This window comes from Medicago truncatula, chromosome 3 (assembly GCF_003473485.1).
Source record: "Medicago truncatula cultivar Jemalong A17 chromosome 3, MtrunA17r5.0-ANR, whole genome shotgun sequence".
NCBI lineage: Eukaryota > Viridiplantae > Streptophyta > Magnoliopsida > Fabales > Fabaceae > Medicago > Medicago truncatula.
In genome coordinates this window covers 23,419,614-23,435,526 of record NC_053044.1, presented here as the reverse complement: position 1 = coordinate 23,435,526, position 15,913 = coordinate 23,419,614, and the positions used below count along the sequence as shown (strand labels likewise).

Here is a 15,913-nt window from a genome sequence, read left to right as displayed (position 1 = left end):
AAGTAAAATAAGATGATACTTCTATAATCATAACAATAGCAATAATAATATAAATTATTATTATTAATGTATTTTTAAAAATAGAAAAAAAATTGATATGTTACAAATATTTTTTTGGTTTTCTTTATTAAAAAAAACATTTTTTTTTTTTGGTTTTCTTTCATTTTTGGAAGAATGAAATATCATAACTTTTTAATTTAAATTGATGGCCATAAGCTTGGATGCTTTCACGATTGGAATATACCTATTTTTCCTATTATTACATTATTTTTCTTTGATTATTAATTCATTCAATTTAATACGGCATCTTCAACTTGTATTTCTTTTCCCCAAAAAAAAAAAAAAAACTTGTATTTCTTTGTCAAAAAAAAAAAACTTGTATTTCGTGGAAGAAACACATCCTTATATTGGCCTCTATCTCCCAATTTGTTGGCATTCACAAAAAGATTTGTAAGTGGACAGAAAAAGTTTACACTCTAATTCCAATAGTTGCCTATATGACTATTAAACCTTAAGCCACACCAATCCAATCAAAATACAACATACTTTAGGGACCACAAAAAAGTATAGCTCCTTTTAGTCCAAGTAACATCAAGATTGCCCTATGTATCTTTTTTTCATGAAAAACATATAATGAAATTGTGAATGAATTATGTGACTCAAATTCAATGTTAGCGTTATTTGAGAATTACATAACACCACGCATCCTCATTGTCCACCACACTATTTGTACTTCCACAAATACATAACTTCTTCATTCTTCCTACAACCACTACTATTTGTAGCTACACGTTTTATATATCTAGCCACTAGCCCTCTTTCACACAAGCCTTTGATTCCTCTCCAACTTCTACAATGTCTTCCTTAGTCCAACACAAGTGTCTTCCCAGCTTTCACCACCAAGTTTGCACAAAGAATACTATCATCCACCGAATTCGCGTCAATTGCTCCGCCACCACTACCACTGATACTCCTACCACTGCCACGAAGTCCAAGCCTAATGCTAATCAATTGATCATTGAGCCGAAACTTGCACGACCGCCAATAAAAGTGGTAACCGATGCTAATCGTCCAATGGACAATGACCCTAGTTTGGAATCAACATGGTCTCATCGAGCATGGGTGACAGTTGGATGCACAACATTGCTCATTTCGTTGGGAGAGTCCATTAAAGGTTCAGTGGATATGAATATGTGGGTGGAGCCTATTGTGGCCGGTTGGATTGGTTACATCTTAGCTGATCTTGGGTCCGGAGTTTACCATTGGGCCATTGATAATTATGGGGACGAGTCAACACCATTAGTTGGAGGCCAAATTGAAGCTTTCCAAGGCCATCATAAGTGGCCGTGGACCATTACTAAGCGTCAATTTGCCAACAATTTACACTCACTCGCACGTATGGTAACTTTTGTAGTGCTTCCTATCAATCTTGTTTTCCATGACCCTATTGTTCAAAGTTTTGTTGGGGTGTGCGCTGGTTGTATTATGTTTAGCCAACAATTTCATGCATGGGCTCATGGGACAAAGAGTAGGCTTCCACCGCTCGTGGTAGCTTTGCAAGACGGCGGAGTGCTTGTGTCACGGTCGCAGCATGGGGCGCACCACCGGCCACCGTATAACAATAATTATTGCATAGTAAGTGGAGTGTGGAATGAGTTTTTGGATAAAACTAAAGCTTTTGAAGTTATGGAAATGATATTGTATTTTAAACTTGGGGTTAGGCCTAGATCATGGAGTGAACCTTCTTCTGAGTGGATAGAGGAGATTGAGATTGCTTCTCAAAGCCAAGGCTAATGACCCCTTCTTTCTTCTCTTTTCCTTGTTAAAATATTTATTTGTTGCATATAATACTTGTGTGGATAACTGGAGATATGACTGTTATCTCTCTATGTTCTTTTCCCAAAATTTGAAATTAATAGATTTTTTTTATTATTTTAGTTTCAAAATAGCATTGGTCTGTATATTATTATTACTCATAGTTCATATATATATATATATATATATATATATATATATATATATATATATATATATATATATATATAGAGTCAGGATCCGTTGACACCAGGTGTCGACGAATTCGTTGACACCAAATCCTAACCGTCTATATCATTTGATCTAAAAGCCAGAAATTATTCATTAAACAGCTCATGTGATTATTGTGTCTGTTAGCCCACATGATTTCTTTCTTCATGTTGGGTTTCAGTTTGTCTCTCTCATTGTAGCTCCATCACTGATTTTCACCCTTTCCGATTAATTATCACTGTCTCCCTCATTGCAGCTCCATCACTGATTTTCACCCTCTCCAATTAATATCGATAAGAATGGTGAAAGCAATTGAGCTGTTTGGGTCTGTCTTCAGGACAGAGAATTATAAGTAATTCAATTTTATTCAATTAGATATGCTTGTGGAAGAGATTGTCAATTTGTACAGAATTGTGATGGAACTTTTTCTGCAAAACTAAAAGCACCATAGCTGCCGTGAGCGAGTTCAAGAAAAGGAAGAAGAAGATGAGTGATTTCTTTTATCCGCTAAGGAGTCTTCACCATAACAACTAAGGTGAATAAATGTCAACCGTTGAGATGGAAAAAAGAACGGATAGGATTTGGTGTCAACGAATTCGTTGACACCTGGTGTCAACGGATTCTGACTCATATATATATATATATATATATATATCGTAATTCCTAATTGTGCATTTGTTTTAGATTATGGGAAACATGATTTTGACAATTAGTTGTTGAAGAAGTTGATTTTAAAAAATGTTAACAAAACTTATGTACATTTCGGAAGAATGTTTTAAAGATATTTAAATGGTAAAACATGAAGTAATTCTTCTTTAAATAGAAATATATACATTTGTTGAGCTCCATAATTAAAATATTCGTATCAATTTGTACTTATACTAAAATAACTTTTTTACTTAATTTATTTTGAAAATCAAATATTTAAGCCAACCACTTCATGCTTTAGAAACCATTTTTTTCATGTCATCGCCAAGATTTTCGAGGGATTAAAATCCTTTGTCCCTTTTTCTTCTCTTCAATAAGGAAGGTAAGCAGCAAAGAAAATGTGCAAGTGCCACAGAAAAATGTTATTGACTGTCATTTGAGTTAGATGTTAGAACAACAAAGGCAAAAGTTACGACTAAACCTCGTTTTAAGAAAGCCAAAGTAGCTTCTAGCTCATGTAAAATTATCTGGTATAAGTGTAGCAGATCCAATCACAGTTGAGATATAAGTCTTATTTTTCGCTTGTTACGGGACCAAATTGATCGGTTTTGAAGTTAAATTGTAATGTGCGAAATATATGCGTCCTTAGCAACAACGAAAAAGTGTATTTATGAGTAATTTTCGAAAAACCATAAACTTATTTCAACTGAAAAGCTTCCATAACCTAGAAACCAATCCAAACTTTACATGAGTGATACAGAACTAAAAAATATACATGAATCATTTCCAGTCAAAAGGATCCAAGAGGAAAAACCAATTAACAAGCTTACAACAATTAAACATAGGTCTTGAAAAATCTGACCTCAGATTCTTTTCTAACAAATTTACAAGGAATCAATTCCTGTCAAAGACGAAATGGGGGATACACACGGAAACCAGTACCGTCGTTTTCCATCTTTGTGGCCATCATCAATCATTGCAAGTCCCTCCTGCATGAGCCAATACCACAGTGGTTCAGTATCCATGAAATTTGAGGTTAATATTATTACATGTTATCAAATAAGGAGAAAGAAACAATTTTTTTAACAACAGTTCATCTTACATCAAGCAATGTATCTAGTGCATCAATGGCACGACCCGAAGTCCAAGATAGCCTCCTTTCAACTTCATCGACAGTCACAAATCCTTGACCCTGAGATAAACGGAGTGCTAGGTAAGTGTAAAAAATTATAATCTTTCTGAAATAGCAAACTGATAGCACAATAAAATTTGTCTACACTGACAAAGTGAATCTTTTCATGCTTCACAACAAGGAATTTAAGTTCTTCTAACTAATGCCAATCAAACTAAACCGTGTCATAGATGAAGCTTCCGGTGCTTAAATTGACATATCAAAGCCTCTGAACACCAATAGTATATAAAAGCACACATATTACTACCAAGACAAGACCAATAGCAAAAGAGTTCAAATTAGACTGAATACAAAAAGTTTGAAATAAAAAAATTCCACCGAAACCAAAGCGTTGTCTCTATACCTAACACCAAACTCCTATAGTACCGGATTTTCGTGATGAGATATTAAGAAGTTAGGGCTTTCCTAATTATTTGATGAATTTCAGTAACAAAGTTAAAACAAATCATGTAATGATAAAAAATATAGATTCAAGATTGAAATAATGGATCATGTATGACCTAACTTTGCTCCATGACTTTTTCCTCTAGTAACAATCTACACATAAAAAAGGCATGCCACAGATATGTACATGTTACTTGATACACTAAACATGAAGTCATTAAGCAACTTCCACACTCATAAGTTATAAAGATAACATCAACAAACTAGGGTCCTGCTTGGATAAACAACTCAATTAAACACTTATAGCATAGCCTCTTATCATGCAAGTGTTTATGTATAAGCCATTTCTATAACAAAAAAACTAAAATAAATTTAAACGAATTTTATATAAGATACAAGCTGTTTTCATAAATTATCTTATAGAAATAAGCTGAAAACAACTCATAGACATATCATAATCCGTTTGCATAAGATCTCTCAAACAGTCTCACAAGTGGTTATGTCAGTAGATAACCTCAAATAAATCAATCCAAACATACCCTAGGTTATATACCATAACCATCCTGTTTGATCTATTTATCAATGAATAAAAAAAAATCCAATTTATCCACATCATGCAATCACAGGCCATGCTCAAGAAAGTTCATAATTTTGTGACTCTTAAAAAGCAGGAAAGTAGAAGAGGCAGGTGAACACATGTATAATTAGATAAGTATATCCAAACAAAGAGAAATAAGTGCTACCTGGGCAAGTTCAAGAATTTCATTGTGGTCTTTGTTCAGCTCAGTTGGAACCGAACGGACAAGTTTTTTCTTTCCAACAGAAATAACTTCAAACCCGCTACCGAGAACCTGAAATATTTGTGACACATCAGTATGCCGCACCACAGGGTCAACCAGAATGCATGTAACAATCTCTCAGTATGAGGACACACACATGCTATTCTGAAATACGTGCAAGTCAGAATGATCATACGTAATTTATTTGATCCACATCCATAAATAGTAACAGTCAAAATTTGGTTTAAGGGCGTGGTAAAGCACAAGACCTTCAGCTTACTGATAGCACGCAGGCAATCATCCTCGGAAACAACTCCACGATCACTTTTTCTTCTCTGGCGAAGGAGTTGACAGAGTTCTTGCAGGTTGATCAATCCACCATTGAGGGGTCTAGTAGCCAAGCAAATGTCCACAATTTGAACTCCTGTCTAGCCAAGTTGCTTGTCTTAGCAAAAACATTCTAAGAAAAAAGTAAAATTTAACGGCTCTGATTTAATTTATAAAAATCAATCCAGGAATGATCTATTCAAGTAAAAGATAAAGTGTTTATCAATTGTAAGTATTGAATTATAATGTAATGTGAATGAAACCATAACGAGATAACGTCTACAACTGTACCGGCAGGAATGCAGGATAAAGATTCTTCAATTTTGGATCTATAATTGTCTACTGCCACTGCCAGCACTTGGTGATAAAGATATAGATACTAGATATAATTATTAAAAAGTTTGACTAAGGTATGGTGTTCATGACCAGTACAATGTTAAAAGGAACTAATTGAGGCTTTTTAGCGAAAGTTCACCTTTATCCTTAATAATCAGGTAAATTACCATAATACATATGTCAATCAGGTAAATTTCTTTATTATTTCTCATCTCTGGATTAGAACAGTTATTCCTATTTAATGCAATAAAATCTGTAATTGTAAGTCCAAGCCACGTTTCTATTATTCAAATTTTGAATAAGACTATTATGAATAGTTCAGATGCTACAAATTTTAGCATTTTTGTCTTATCCTATGTTTTATTCTCAATTATTCCTTGCTAATTATAATCACAATGTATAAAATATGTACATAAATGATTCATTCATGATTAAGAAAATCAATTGTTGGAAAAGCAAACAAGTTAAAAAAGATAGTCAAAATTACACTTTTAGTCCCTTAACTTAATTTCAAGTAACAGTTTGGTCCTTTATCTTTTTTTCATTTCAATTTGGTCCTTTTTGTCTATTTTTATATACATTTTCAAGCTTAAAATCTAATATTCTTATGCAAACATAGACGAGGATCATAGATTTGAAGATTGAAAGACCATAAGAAAATAAAATCATGAATTTTAAGCTTAAAAATTCATATGAAAATGGACAAAAAGGACCAAATTGAAATGAAAAAAAGATAAAGGACCAAACTGTTACCTGAAATTAAGTTAAGGGACTAAAAGTGTAATTTTGCCAAAAAGATATTACCAACCAAGTTCATAATAGAAATCACCAATTCCCAATAGCTCGGCCCAAAAACCTTTATTTGAGGCCAAGGGATCAACTCCAACTTTAGCACACATCTCGTGAAACTGTGATCTGAATGCAGGGTTCTTACGAATGTCATTCTGCACCAGTGATACCAACCATTAGTGGAATTTAAACTAATCATCAATTGCAACAAAAACTAAAAGTGGTATTATTATCAAATGATAGAAAAAGAATTCACAAAACATGTACAAAGTGAGTTCTTAAACAATCATGCCCCTGAAGTTTCAAGACCTTCAAATCATTCAATTGCGCCCCTGAACAAAACTCTAATGACATTGGAAAGCTGATAATAAGCTGTCTCCATCAATTAGAACCCATAAACATATATAGCAAAGCATTCATAAAATTCGTCCCACTCTCATGTAATGATTACAAGGACATAGTTAACAGTGTTATCTATTGCGGATGGCAGACCAAGGCAGAAGCCAAAAATCTGACAGTTTAAGCCGCTATTATCCACCCTAAAACGCCATGGCACCTCCAACATTCACAAATTGGCCATTGCGGTCATAAAAAATCCACCACCACAATTCGCCATGGTCAATATTTGACAACACTGATTGAACTTCTAGAACAAGCAAATATTTACGGCTACAGATTTTGCAATTATCCTCAAAATTAAACCCCAATTCAACCACATTTAAATTTTGCAAGGATCCCAAAACCAAACTAATCTCCAAAGCTACAAGCTTTCATTCACTCACTTGAAAAACAAATCCAAACCCATGTACCAAAAGCCATCAAAGACAGCTACTATTTTGTATTTAAAACATAAACATTTGAAAGCACAACAACAACATTAACCAAGCGTTATCCCACTAAATGGGGTCGGCTACATGGATCAAATGATGCCATAAAGTTCTATCAAATGCCATATTGAGTTTTTGCATATTAAAAACGGACATAGACACATGCACAAACTTATACATAGACATCGGTAATGATTTCAGAAAATTGAAGCTATTAAACATAACCCCGTGCATTAATACCGTGTTGGTGTGAGACATGCCTTCGATTTGAAGTGTCGGTACAACATATTCCAACACCCCAGAATTAAAAATCAACCCTTAAGCCAACATTATCCGCCCTAACACCCAATTGGACCACCAACCTTCACAAATTGGCCATTGCAGTTGTAAAAAAATCCACCACCCCAATCCGCCATTGTCCATATTTCACATCACTGATTGAACTACTAGAACAAGCAACATTTACAGTCACAGCAGCTTCTGCAATTAACCTCAAAATCAAACCCCAATCCAACCACATTTGAATTTTGCAAGGAACCCAAAACCAAACTCATCTCCAAATCTACAAACTTTCATCAACCCACACTCCAAAAAATCCAAACCCAAGTGCCAAAAATCATCAAACACAACAACTACTCAAGTATTTTGCATTCGAAACATAAACTGTTGAGAACAAAATTAAATTTTTTCCAACGCCCAGAATTAGAAATCAACTCATCAATCAACCACAAAAACAAAAAGAATGGATTGAATTAAAAGAACAACGTTGTGTTTAGCAGCATTACATTCGTTTACATTAATTTTTGTTTTTTCATACTATGTATATGTAATCTCTGAAAAAAATAGCAGATATATTAAAAAAATTAGGCAGTGCACAAGTCCTAATCAACTGATAAAAATGTTCCGTCGAACATCGTGATTGGAGTTCAAACCTCAACTACTTAACTTAGAGCATGATTATCGGTCGTTGCATTGCAAGGGTGAGGCGAAGTGTCGCAATGTTTGTTAGAGAGGAATGCATACTTGGCTTAATATGTGGTAGCTTTACTTTACCACGTTTTCAACATTAGTAATGGTGTCTTTCATTCTTTTTAATTTTTTTTTTCAAAAGCTTTTTGAAATAAAATAATTAAAAAAAACCCTATTTTAGAGTTTTATTTGGAGTATACTGTGAGATTAATAAAACTCATTTTAGAGTTTTGAATGAGTTTTATGAATATTTAGAAAATGTGGTTGAGTTGTTTAAATAATTAGAAAGTGTAAAATATTTTTTTTAGGGAAGAAAGCGTAAAATAATATAATAAATTGAGTGTAGTCTATTTATATTGTAATATATTGCACAGGAGGAGATGGTTATTGATGTAAATGTGCCACTCAAGAAAAGTTAATCGTTTGAGAGGAAGATATTTTAACAAAAATGGGTTCCACATTTTTCAAAAATTCATAAAATGTGTAAAACAGACAACCCTTAGCCACACTAAAAAAAATGGTATAGCCATTCCTTTCTTCTTCACCGATTTGTTCTGCATTGGCTGCAGTAGACCAATACTCACCGATGAAAAGTGAAAAGCCATTTATCCAAAATCAAACAAAGGAATTTGAGAACAAAAAATAAGAAAGGAAGAATGCAAGAAAAGAAAATGACCTTTAAATTTGAGTTTTGATGATAATAAGTTGCGAGACTCAAACCAGTCATCATATCCCATTTCTGCCTGAAGGATCATGATTTATCACTTGCTAATCTTCTATTCTTATAGCCCCCCCCCCCAATTATTCCTATATTGTCATATTATTCAATGTGGGACTATAACATAACGTGACACGCATTGCAACAACTACATGTTGCTACATTTCAAGTGCTCGAATATTGCTTTAGATTTTGTCTCATTTCATGGACCAGATTCAACCTAATGTAATATACTTCATCACCTCATATTCATAAAGCAAAGGGTCAAGTTAAATTAAGGTGCGCAATGCATCTCTAACAAGCTGAGTGGATTTTTGGGTTATGCTCAGTATGTGTGGACTTCAGATAGAGTCTTAAAACACTAAATGAATGATCACATTTGACTAACTAAAACAGACACATAAGTTAATTGGACACAATATTTTTACTTGAAATCTTAAGAAGTTATATGTTGTTCAACGTCTATACTTTCATCTAATGTGAAATTTATGACACATATATACATCCACACAATGTTTTAACTGAACTGTTAGGAAATCATCCTAATTCATATATGCATGGACATTTGATAGAGGACTTGGATTATTAGCAATGGTCTTAAAGCAGGAATCTATCTATAGACTGGAAGTTAGTGCTGTTCCGTTCAACTCACCTAATTGTCCAAGTACCTTGATCAATGAATTGAAATTATTATAATCCATGTATGTTGAATAGACAAAAGACAATTAGTATTAGTTTATACATTAGTGAAGCAAACTCCAACTCAATGATTAATTTCTATGAATATTTTGTATCGTGAGCTAACACATTTTTTGTCTCAATTATCTTCACTCTTCAGTGCACTCACGTCAACACAATCGTCGTGGTTTTCTATCATCACCGGACCTAAGAATTTGTGTCATGGGATAACATCGTTGTTTCCTTTCATCTTGTTTGTTGGCACTAAACTCAGAGAAAGCAGACCATAAGTATTCTTTCGTAGACAGACAGTGAATACTTTACTTACAGCTACAGATTGAACTATTTAAGCAGACCATAAGGTAAATATTTGACAAAACTGATTGAACAAGCAAATATTTACAGCTATAGATTTTGCAATTATCCTCAAAATTAAACCCTAATTCAACCACATATGAATTTTGCAAGGATCCCAAAACCAAACCCATCTCCAAAGCTACAAACTTTCATCAACTCACACTCCAAAAAATCCAAACCCAAGTTCAAAAAATCAACAAACACAACAACGTTTTTTGCATTCCGAAAATACACTTTTGAGAACAAAATTAAACTTTTTCCAACACCCAGAATTCAAAATCAGTTTTTTATAACAAAAAAAAAGAGTTGGGGTTGAATTAAAAGAAGAACCTTGTGTTTGCGAGCAAAATCTTCAAGCTGAGAACGAAAAGTGGAAAGCTGTTCCTTCATCATATCAGTTCTGATCTTAGCAACATTTTCACCCAATTTCTTATATTGATCCCTTGCTGCTGCAGCTGTTTGTAACCCTCCAATTCCAGGTCTCCTTCTCATTTTCAAAAATGCTAGATTTTGCAACAAATTGGGGTTTTCATGCTAAACAAATTTTTTGAATGAAACTTTGTATTTGTGGAAAGGAGTTGAAAAAGTAACCATTTGTTTGGGGATTAAACAAAAAAAAAAAAAACAAATTGAATTTTATCAGAGCCTGGTTTCGATCCAGGGACCTGTGGGTTATGGGCCCACCACGCTTCCGCTGCGCCACTCTGATATTGTTGATATTGATTTACAATTATTATTATATATTCTCTATTAATCAATGTGCTATAGCTTCAGTATTACATATATTCACTTCTCCCACCCGATGTGCTTTAGTTGGTGTCGAATGATACATCTTGTTACTTTCGCCAGAATGAGCGAAAACATACATTAAATACTAGATATGTGTAATCTCTAAAAACATAGCAGATATTTTAAAAAAAATAAGGCAGTGCATAAGTCCAAAATCAACGAACAAAAGTATTTCGAACATTATGATTAGAGTTTGAACCTCAACTCCTCTAATTTAAAACATGATTATTGATCATTGCATTGTAATATTGAGACGACATGTAGCAACGTTTGTAGAGAGGAATGAATATTTGGCTTAATATGCGATAGCTTTACTTTACCACGTTTCCAACATTAGCAACCATCAGGGGCGGATCCCTTCAAGGCTGCGTTGCCACACCAGCTTAGCCAATATTTTTTTTATATATATTTAAGTCTAAATTTTATATTATATATGTTCGATTTGAAAATATAATCATATATGATGCCTTAATCTGATGGTAAAGTGTGCGTTTTTCTAACTTATTGTCTTAGGTTCAAGTCTTTGCAATTGTTTTTGTGAGATTTTTTATTTTGAATTGGCCATTCATTTTAAATATTTTATATATTTTTTTAATATTATTATTTAAGTTACAATTAGAAAAGGTTAAAGAAAAGGTTAAATTCCACTAAAATACGAACAATATTTGTTATTTTAAGCGTAATTTACTTTGCTTAAATAATTAGCCACATTGATAATTCCATCCTAGATTCGTCCCTGGCAACCGTGTATTTCATTGTTTTGTAACTTTTTGAAATAAAATAATTTAAAAAACCCTCTTTTAGAATTTTATTTGAAGTATATTGTAAGTGGAGTCTATGAGTGGTATAAATATTTTAAAAAATTAAATAATATAATATAATGAATGGAATCCATTTATATAGTAATATATTGCACATGAGGAGATAGGGAAGACATTTTAACAAAAAAGGGAAGAAAGGAAGAATGCAAGAAAAATTATCTTTAATTTTGAATTTTGATGATAACAAGTTGTTTGAGAACAATTGATACTTTAATGTTTGTTTTCATCTATATAAAAGTATTTTTAAAGGTCTGGACAAGCATCATATGTTATGGAAAATATTTCGTGAAAACATCCTCTAAGACATGATATGGATCAAGCAAAACATCATGATCTGAATGTGGTTTTGGCCTAAGTAATGTGAGACTTCAAACAAACTTCAACACTCACTCTCACGTTAAATGGGTTTGAATTTAATCTCAACATTCAGCTCAAAATGTAAAGATGTTTAAACATATTTATATATCAAACGGTAAGAATTTCATTAAAATATCAGAAACTGCGAATACGAAAATGAAAGTCCAAAGATGGGGGTTAATATATATAAAAGTGGGTTGATCTTCTTTTCTCTTTCTCTCTTGTGAGCCGTCACGAAAACCCTAGTTTCTTCTCCTTCATCCACCAAAGAGGGGTGATTTAGGGTCAATTTTTGACCCAAAATCACCCCTCTAACTCGTTTTTCTCTTTCACTTTTATTGAAATAAGTGATTTTCACATCTATTTTGTTTTTTATTTTATGATTTCGTCGTTTTCGTGCGACATTGGTTTGTTTGTCATCTTTGTGTGAGGTTGTTTGTTTTTCTTGTTTCTCTCAGTTATTTGATCGGTTCAGATTGTCAGATCAGCTTCAATCAAGTGCAGATCCAATCAATGACTTCGGCGTCTTCCACGTTGCAAATTCGGAGACATGATTATTTCGGAGATTTAAATATAGTCATATGTGTAGGCATTTGTACTTTGCCGTTTTATACTATTAACATGGATGTTGTGAGTCTGTTCGCATATTCATCCTTTTCATTTTTAGCGAATTTGTATTATATCAATGTACTCTATCAATTTGAATGAATGAATATCTTTTATTTTGTAAAATATATATATATATATATATATATATATATATATATATATATATATATATATAGGGATAGGATCAAATGACACCAAGGTGTCAAATTAAATTTGACACCAAATCCTAGCCATTAATACGGTTTTAATCTAACGGCTCCCATCAATTCACTAAGTGTTCACATGCTTGATTAAGTGACCCATCTTTTATTTTTAGTTTCCAAAAATTCTCTTATTTTTTTTTAAAGGATTCTACATATTTTATTCTTAGGTATGAATTACTCACAACATTGCATAAAGAACTTACATTAGAGAATTAGTCATTATTCATTTTGTTCATGTTTTTAGCATCCATGTCCCTTCTTTAAAACAATTTTCTTTTGAGGCTCTTCGAAAAAATAGTTAATAGAAATAAACTCGATAAAGAAATAAGGTTGTTATAGGATGAGCAAAACGATAATTAAGTTTTGGACAGTAGCCAAAAATTTAAGTTTTCGACTAGCATAGGAAAAGAGAAGATGGAAGGTGTAATGGTGAATAGCTTGGGAAGTGAAGCATAAACCAGTGGTATAGCAAAAAATAATGGCAATTAGGTTTTGGAGTAATGAAATAAGGGTAAATCATGTGCAAGAGAACCCTAAGAATAAACGATGTAGAATCCTTCATAAAAAAAATAGAATATTAGAATTTTTGAAAAGGAATTAACCAAAAGAAGAAAGAATAAATTATTTCTAAAAATAAAAGATGGATCACTTGATCAAACATGTAAGCACTATGAATTGATGGAAGCCGTTAGATTAAAACCGTATTAATGGCTAGAATTTGGTGTCAAATTTAATTTTTATTTTGAATTGGCCATTCATTTTAAATATTTTATATATTTTTTTAATATTATTATTTAAGTTACAATTAGAAAAGGTTAAAGAAAAGGTTAAATTCCACTAAAATACGAACAATATTTGTTATTTTAAGCGTAATTTACTTTGCTTAAATAATTAGCCACATTGATAATTCCATCTTAGATTCGTCCCTGGCAACCGTGTATTTCATTGTTTTGTAACTTTTTGAAATAAAATAATTTAAAAAACCCTCTTTTAGAATTTTATTTGAAGTATATTGTAAGTGGAGTCTATGAGTGGTATAAATATTTTAAAAAATTAAATAATATAATATAATGAATGGAATCCATTTATATAGTAATATATTGCACAGGAGGAGATAGGGAAGACATTTTAACAAAAAAGGGAAGAAAGGAAGAATGCAAGAAAAATTATCTTTAATTTTGAATTTTGATGATAACAAGTTGTTTGAGAACAATTGATACTTTAATGTTTGTTTTCATCTATATAAAAGTATTTTTAAAGGTCTGGACAAGCATCATATGTTATGGAAAACATTTCGTGAAAACATCCTCTAAGACATGATCTGGATCAAGCAAAACATCATGATCTGAATGTGGTTTTGGCCTAAGTAATGTGAGACTTCAAACAAACTTCAACACTCACTCTCACGTTAAATGGGTTTGAATTTAATCTCAACATTCAGCTCAAAATGTAAAGATGTTTAAACATATTTATATATCAAACGGTAAGAATTTCATTAAAATATCAGAAACTGCGAATACGAAAATGAAAGTCCAAAGATGGGGGTTAATATATATAAAAGTGGGTTGATCTTCTTTTCTCTTTCTCTCTTGTGAGCCGTCACGAAAACCCTAGTTTCTTCTCCTTCATCCACCAAAGAGGGGTGATTTAGGGTCAATTTTTGACCCAAAATCACCCCTCTAACTCGTTTTTCTCTTTCACTTTTATTGAAATAAGTGATTTTCACATCTATTTTGTTTTTTATTTTATGATTTCGTCGTTTTCGTGCGACATTGGTTTGTTTGTCATCTTTGTGTGAGGTTGTTTGTTTTTCTTGTTTCTCTCAGTTATTTGATCGGTTCAGATTGTCAGATCAGCTTCAATCAAGTGCAGATCCAATCAATGACTTCGGCGTCTTCCACGTTGCAAATCCGGAGACATGATTATTTCGGAGATTTAAATATAGTCATATGTGTAGGCATTTGTACTTTGCCGTTTTATACTATTAACATGGATGTTGTGAGTCTGTTCGCATATTCATCCTTTTCATTTTTAGCGAATTTGTATTATATCAATGTACTCTATCAATTTGAATGAATGAATATCTTTTATTTTGTAAAATATATATATATATATATATATATATATATATATATATATATATATATATATATAGGGATAGGATCAAATGACACCAAGGTGTCAAATTAAATTTGACACCAAATCCTAGCCATTAATACGGTTTTAATCTAACGGCTCCCATCAATTCACTAAGTGTTCACATGCTTGATTAAGTGACCCATCTTTTATTTTTAGTTTCCAAAAATTCTCTTATTTTTTTTTAAAGGATTCTACATATTTTATTCTTAGGTATGAATTACTCACAACATTGCATAAAGAACTTACATTAGAGAATTAGTCATTATTCATTTTGTTCATGTTTTTAGCATCCATGTCCCTTCTTTAAAACAATTTTCTTTTGAGGCTCTTCGAAAAAATAGTTAATAGAAATAAACTCGATAAAGAAATAAGGTTGTTATAGGATGAGCAAAACGATAATTAAGTTTTGGACAGTAGCCAAAAATTTAAGTTTTCGACTAGCATAGGAAAAGAGAAGATGGAAGGTGTAATGGTGAATAGCTTGGGAAGTGAAGCATAAACCAGTGGTATAGCAAAAAATAATGGCAATTAGGTTTTGGAGTAATGAAATAAGGGTAAATCATGTGCAAGAGAACCCTAAGAATAAACGATGTAGAATCCTTCATAAAAAAAATAGAATATTAGAATTTTTGAAAAGGAATTAACCAAAAGAAGAAAGAATAAATTATTTCTAAAAATAAAAGATGGATGGATCACTTGATCAAACATGTAAGCACTATGAATTGATGGAAGCCGTTAGATTAAAACCGTATTAATGGCTAGAATTTGATGTCAAATTTAATTTGACACCTTGGTGTCATTTGATCCTATATATATATATATAAGCAAAATCCATATATCAAAATTGAATCGAGAGCAATCACAAATGGCCATAACATATAAATTTAAAAGAATATTTTAATTATTAAAAGAATATATAAAAGAAGGGAGCTTCTACGGTACACCTCACAAATTGAGGTGTACCGA

At 32.3% G+C, this 15,913-nt stretch overlaps 2 protein-coding genes and 1 non-coding gene across 3 annotated transcripts; 1 reads left to right on the top strand and 2 right to left on the bottom strand.

Moving 5' to 3' along the window:
- The first annotated feature begins 681 nt into the window (after positions 1–681).
- On the top strand, positions 682–1,937 carry LOC11423698 (fatty acid desaturase 4, chloroplastic). The gene has a single exon (XM_003600007.4). The coding sequence runs from the start codon at positions 856–858 to the stop codon at positions 1,792–1,794; it is 939 nt and encodes a 312-aa protein (XP_003600055.1). The 5' UTR covers positions 682–855; the 3' UTR covers positions 1,795–1,937.
- Positions 1,938–3,351: 1,414 nt separating this feature from the next.
- On the bottom strand, positions 3,352–10,660 carry LOC11415352 (vacuolar protein sorting-associated protein 22 homolog 1). The gene is made up of 6 exons (XM_003600006.4): positions 10,360–10,660; positions 6,500–6,635; positions 5,298–5,452; positions 4,993–5,100; positions 3,776–3,865; positions 3,352–3,662 (listed from the first exon to the last, which is right to left on the bottom strand). Exons 1-6 carry the CDS (start codon positions 10,519–10,521, stop codon positions 3,558–3,560), a joined length of 756 nt encoding a protein of 251 aa, XP_003600054.1. The 5' UTR covers positions 10,522–10,660; the 3' UTR covers positions 3,352–3,557.
- A 6-nt stretch (positions 10,661–10,666) lies between these two features.
- TRNAM-CAU (transfer RNA methionine (anticodon CAU)) lies at positions 10,667–10,738 on the bottom strand. The gene has a single exon. It is a non-coding gene; the product is annotated as a tRNA-Met (tRNA).
- Between the last annotated feature and the right edge of the window lie 5,175 nt (positions 10,739–15,913).

Coding starts and splice junctions, on each gene's coding strand:
- LOC11423698 (XM_003600007.4), top strand. CDS start 856: ATGTCTTCCTTAGTCCAACACAAGTGTCTTCCCAGCTTTCACCACCAA.
- LOC11415352 (XM_003600006.4), bottom strand. CDS start 10,521: ATGAGAAGGAGACCTGGAATTGGAGGGTTACAAACAGCTGCAGCAGCA. Junction 3,866..4,992: donor AAATTCTTGAACTTGCCCAG/GTAGCACTTATT, acceptor CGTTTATCTCAG/GGTCAAGGATTTGTGACTGT. Junction 3,663..3,775: donor CACTAGATACATTGCTTGAT/GTAAGATGAACT, acceptor TGGCTCATGCAG/GAGGGACTTGCAATGATTGA.